We start from the raw sequence: 5,784 nt of genomic DNA, 5'->3' as shown, positions 1-5,784 counted from the left end.
TGTTCATACATGAAAGGATTATCCACATGTAATCTGGAAAGAAAGGAAATAACACTTTGAGTTTCATTAAATACAGAAGACATTGAAGAATTGCTATGGATCATTCATTCTTCTTGTACACACATGATACCTTTCTCATGGCTATTAAACTAAACCAAGGGGGAAAACCATAAACACAAAGTGAGGTGTACATTAATCACAACCTAACTTCTTAATCCCTAATGCAAACTATCAACATTTTTCATCTAACTTTCACACAAGATTCGTGGACAAACCAAGAACGACGTAAATTTCTATCAAACAAATGATCCTGTTCTCGAAACTTGAGACCGTGCATCTTCGAATTGGTCGTCATCAACCTTCTCAGAGCTCAAACTTGGTGGAATGAAACACCTGAACACTTGTTCCATGTTAGGAACTTCCTTCAACTCACTACGAGCAACTTCAAGAGCGGTATCAGCGAAAGATCGGTAGAACTTTTTGTGACAAAGGAAGGCAAATATCAAGGAAATTATGGGAAGTGGAATTAAGATTGGAGCATAGAAAAATTTCTTCACTCCGAAGAAACCGAACATGGTAAGTTGGTACAATAGGAGAGACGCTACGATACGGTTGAATATATGTGGCCATATTCTTCCATAGGTCTCATAGGAAGGAACATAAACTTTCAGGACCTGTAAAAAAAGGTCATACACATTAACACAACAAAAGAAAGATCCAAAAGGCAGAAAATGGGCTTAGTTGTTACATTTTGCCAATCAGATCTACGATTGATTTACGTTACCTGATTGCGAAGAATAAGCCATCCAAGACCAAAATATATGACGCCGAATGGAACAATCAGAGGTGTTATGATGGAGTAGCAGAGGACTATAGTAAAAATGAGCAAGTCACCAGGAATTCTAGTTCCATAACCAAGATCTCCAGGAGTCCAAGCATCCTTCACATCAGCTTCACATTTGCAAAGGAATTTCTTCTTCAAATGAAATATGATAAGAGGAACTATCCTAGATAGTTCAAGACCAAAACCGACGAAGAACCTATGATGCACAATAGAACCATAATCAGTTTGCTAGTAACAATCGCTAGACTTAGATTCTCAATCTACACTCATTAGACATAGAATTTAAATGAAAAACCAAAATGAAGTTGAATGATCTTAGAATCGAAGCTTACTTGAGAGCCACAAAGGTAAGGAAGAAAGTTGCACTGCCTGGAAGACTACTTGCCAACAAGGGAACAAGAGAGTTTGGATCTTTCTGGATGCTCTTGAATGTTCTGAACAATGCACCACTCAAAGTGACTCCAAGGAACACGTTCAACACTGTGAAATAGAAATATTTCCCAGAAGCAGCCCTCTGTGCATGTCCCTCTGAAGGAATGCCCTCAGATTTAGATAGAAAGAGTAGTAACTTAGGCAGCAGAGCCAAGAAGATAATCAGAGCTAACTGAGGTAAGTAAGCTTCTAAAATTGCCTTGACTGCATTTATGTTCACAATTGGCTTCAAAAATGGCAGAAACTTCCTCAAGTTATCGAGCGTGGTAACAGCCGAAACTGCAGTAATTGGAATCATGTAGAAGAAAATCATCAGGGCCACAATGAAATACACAACATACTGCCTGACTTGCCTCTGAATGAAATTGATATAAAGATTAGGCCAGATAAGCTGGCGGGGTTCTGGAGCTGCCAGAACTGTCCATTTATCAACGATTTGTGCATGTAAGTTTTGAGCTGCAGAAGCTGCACTTGTCCGGTTATTAAAGAAGACTAAAGCAGCATTCTTCTGCTTCTCTCTGAGAGTAGCCTTCTGTTCAGATTCCAACTTTGGGACTAGCTCATTGATCTTCTCAGAGTAGAATTCTATGCTGTCAACTTTTTTCCCAATAAGACCAAGAAGGCCAGTTTTATGCGTTGGTCTTACACCTTCTGGCTTGGCTTCTGTTTTTGAAGCTGAAAAGATAGCTTCAGACCGTTCGAGCTTCTTCTTGTATCCTTCCAACTCCTCCCACAATTTATTAACCTGCTTGACATACGAACATTTATAATATGTCACACAGAAATTAAGTGTGGAAGAAATCTCTCTTAAAAAAAGTGTGGAAGAACTCAAAACTGTTTCTCATACAGAGTGGCAAATACGATCTAATCTGTTGCGCATTTTCTTAAATGTGTTTCACACAATCTACATCTTATCTTAGATATCCTAAAAGAGACATCTTATCCTAAATATCCTAGAAGCAAAAGGCTTCAACCGGAAAAACCATACACGACAATGCAAATACAACAACAGACTCTATTCCTAGCAACAGACTATAGTGTGGAAGAACCCAAAACTATCACTCACCCAGAGGAAAAATTTGATCTTGTTTGTTTCTATTTTCCTTAAATTTGTTGAGCAAAATTCAAATTTGTTTTGTTAAACATCCTACAGACAAATATTTCAACAACAAAAAAAACAACACATCACAAGGTAGATACAACTGTACGAGATGAAACAAGAGCAAGAAGATTAAAGAAACTGAACCACTGGGTCACAAGCAATCTTGAGATATTGAACGACTAAGATTCAAAAAGTTCATGTTGAACAAACCTGTTTGTTGTCTGTGACAATCATCGATCGATAAAAGGTATCTGGATAGATATTCCTAAAGAAAGAATCAACCTGTTCCTTCCTAGTTTGACCTTCAGGAACTGGAGGGATATCTCTAACAATAATGGCAAATTGTTCAGCCTTTACTTCTGGAGCCATTAAAGCTTGAGCTCTCAGAGCTGAGACATGATTATAAGCTTTCCATGTCAGGTAATATGCCACAAAGGAAACCCAGTAGGTGGCTAATAAGAAGGCCCAAAGCCGATTACTCCGCAGCTGCAGATGAAAACAAACAAGTCAAAACTCAAATCTGAGAATCAAAAAGGCCAAGCCTCCAGTTCCCTGTTTTCTGAAAGATAAGAACTAACATTTTTTTTTCTCATTTTCTAATCCAAACGCATTTATGTATTAACTAAAGAAAGAAAACACGGTTAACAAAATCCTTATCAAACAGGACATTAATGTTGCTTACATTGATATTCCCCATCGATAAATTGTCAAGTTCACTGAAAGTCCCAACACTTTGGGTATTGTTCATTTTAGCATTCTTAATACCATCATCTGTAACAGCAATTGGAATGAGAACTGGCAGCAGAACAACAGCAGACAACACAAAAATCCCGAGCACTGAAAAAACATTCCAATTGCAGAACAAAATGAGAAACAGAGCAAACACCCAATAACAATAGAAATAGAAACATTCTAAAGAAAGAAAAACAGACCAGTGGCCAAAAACACAAAGTAAACAGCAGAATCAACCCCAGACATAGAGATCACATCCTTCTCAGAAGAAGACAGAGCTTCCACAATCCAAGCAAACGGGCTCCTAGACCTGGACCCGCCGGTCGGATCCAGACCCTTAAGGATCCGATTTGGGTAATAAATGACATGATTGCTAGGCCTTGAAGAAAGCCAAGCGAAAACAAGCATCAAAACCAGAAATATCACAAAAGACGTCCCTAAGGACGTCAAAAAGGAAGAAAAATCCATCTGGGTCTGTTTCTAAAATCCCAATTCCTTGAGCTTCTGAGTGAATCTGGAGAAACCCACCTGGAAAAGAAGCTTAAACACTCTCAGAATGCAAGTAAAGCGGAATTTAATGGGTTTTTTTTCCGTTTCTTCTTTGAGTCATTCAAAGAGGGATTAAAGTAACCGTTGAGAAACGGTGGTTGGAGGTGAGATATTTATGATGAATAGGGAAAGGAAATGGCATACATAATATAAAGAGTGAGCTTAAAAATCAGGGTTGTGTGGGGCTGAGGATGAAATTTTGGATGATTTGTAGTTAGCTGGTTGTGGGGTTGGGTCCGTGTTTCATCGTTTTCTTAATTGCCTTTCTTCAAAATCAGAGAAAAGAGAGAGAGTAGAACTGTTGAATAAGCGGATAAGGAGGGAAAAGAGAGGGATTGAAGACGATGGATGGGACAGTACTTGGGAGAAGTGTAAAAGACCAAAAAACCCTTCTTTTTCTTTTTCCATTTTGGAATCAGGTGCTTTGGCTCCAAACTCACCTTTCCTTCTTCAACTGTGAATTTTCAAAGGTGGAAAATAATTACAATTTTAATTTCAAGTATATATGATTTTGTTTCTAATTTTGTACCTTTAAAATTTAAACTTGTTTTTATAAACTATTTTTAGTTTTAAATTTTGGTTTCAATTTTAGTAACATGCAAATAATTAAAAAAAAAAAACTATAGGTGAAAATAGAAATACTCTTAATTTTATGTAACTATAAATCGAATAATTGTGAAAATGGGATCTGACAATCTTTATATATTTAATTATTATAAGAAAACGATAGGTTTCAACCTCTCATTGTATATATGATATAATATTATATTAAATTTAAGTTAACGTGAGTTTGTGAAGTTCAAGCGAATTAATTTAGACATTTGATAACATTTTCTTTTTCTGTTTTTTAAAAAAATTAAGCTTATAAATCGTATTTCTGAATGTAGTTTCTTACTTTATCACCAACGTTTTAAAAATGTTTTGAAAAGTCATGATAAATTTTGAAATAAAAAAATTAATAATGATAAAACTTAATTTGATTTTTGAAATCTACCTTAGAATCCAAGTGTGTTATCATAAAATGTGGAAAGCTTATCAAACAAATGGTAAGTAAGTATGCATGATTTTCAAAGGAAGCCTTTAACCTTTGGTTTTTTATTTTACATTGCTCCTCTATTTTTAGAAAGAGTCTAGTCTAATTTTAAATTTTTTATTAAAAAAAATATAAATCTTTTTTCCTGTGATTTTGTTTTTAACTATAAAAAAAAAAAAAAAAAAAATTAGCATATTTATATAAACTTCAACGTTATAAGCCAAAGTGAATTTGACTCGTAATATTGGCATGACCTCTATTCAAAGGGGTTGTACTGGAAAAATATTAATGTTACAGTTTTGAATCTATCCATTACTTAAAAAATAACTATCATGGATTAACTTAGTGGTAAAAGGAAGACATAATATCAATAAATGATTAAGAAGTCAAAGGTTCAATATATGGTGGTCACCTACTTAGAAATTAATTTACTACAAATTTTCTCGCTACCCAAATATTGTAGGGTCAAGTGGGTTATCCCTTCGAAAATTGTATATGAAAAAGATAGGAATTTGGTGACATATAGAGAATTTTGTATAATTTAGATTTTGTTTGGTGACTATTTTGTTTTTTTGTTTTTGTTTTCTAAAATTAAGTCTATGGACACTACTTCCACCTCTAAATTTCTTAATTTCTTTTCTACTTTTCATCAATTGTTTAAAAAATCAAGTCAAATTTTGAGAATTAAAAAAAATAACTTTCAAAAAGTTGTTTTTGTTTTTGTAATTTGGTTAAGAACTCAACCATTGTACTTAACAAATGTGTAAATCATTATAAGAAAGATGAATGATATAGGTTTAATTTTAAAAAAAAAAAATTAAAAAAAGAAAAAAGACAAAAGAGACAAAAAAACCAAATGATTATCAAATGAAGCTTTAATTTATATATATATATATATATATATATATATATATATATATATATATTCTTGAATTAAGCCATTTAATGGAAAACCCAAAAATTTAGGAATATATATGCACATCAGGTATAAATTCTTTACTTCATTTAATTGAATTTTCCTTTCCTCCCAAACAATTTTTCCTTTCTTCATTCGAAATATTTTTAATTTCATTTATGGGAGATTCTCGAAAA

The 5,784-nt window shown here is 33.9% G+C and overlaps 1 protein-coding gene across 1 annotated transcript; it reads right to left on the bottom strand.

Moving 5' to 3' along the window:
- Positions 1–3,845, bottom strand: LOC120073220 (CSC1-like protein ERD4). Its single transcript, XM_039025935.1, has 6 exons — positions 3,311–3,845; positions 3,061–3,215; positions 2,589–2,864; positions 1,177–2,021; positions 785–1,040; positions 1–674 (listed from the first exon to the last, which is right to left on the bottom strand). The coding sequence occupies exons 1-6, from the start codon at positions 3,576–3,578 to the stop codon at positions 297–299; spliced, it is 2,178 nt and encodes a 725-aa protein (XP_038881863.1). The 5' UTR covers positions 3,579–3,845; the 3' UTR covers positions 1–296.
- Between the last annotated feature and the right edge of the window lie 1,939 nt (positions 3,846–5,784).

The sequence above is a fragment of the Benincasa hispida genome, chromosome 3 (assembly GCF_009727055.1).
Source record: "Benincasa hispida cultivar B227 chromosome 3, ASM972705v1, whole genome shotgun sequence".
In the NCBI taxonomy this organism is placed as follows: Eukaryota; Viridiplantae; Streptophyta; class Magnoliopsida; order Cucurbitales; family Cucurbitaceae; genus Benincasa; species Benincasa hispida.
The sequence above is the reverse complement of the archived record's forward strand: the minus strand, read 5'-3'. Positions and strand labels throughout refer to the sequence as shown.

What these genes read in the sequence shown, in the direction of transcription:
- LOC120073220 (XM_039025935.1), bottom strand. Translation starts at nt 3,578, where the DNA reads ATGGATTTTTCTTCCTTTTTGACGTCCTTAGGGACGTCTTTTGTGATA. An exon ending in TATCGATGGGGAATATCAAT is followed by an intron (nt 2,865 to 3,060) that starts GTAAGCAACATT and finishes TTTCATCTGCAG; the next exon opens with CTGCGGAGTAATCGGCTTTG. An exon ending in GGCTTATTCTTCGCAATCAG is followed by an intron (nt 675 to 784) that starts GTAACGTAAATC and finishes CTTTTTTTACAG; the next exon opens with GTCCTGAAAGTTTATGTTCC.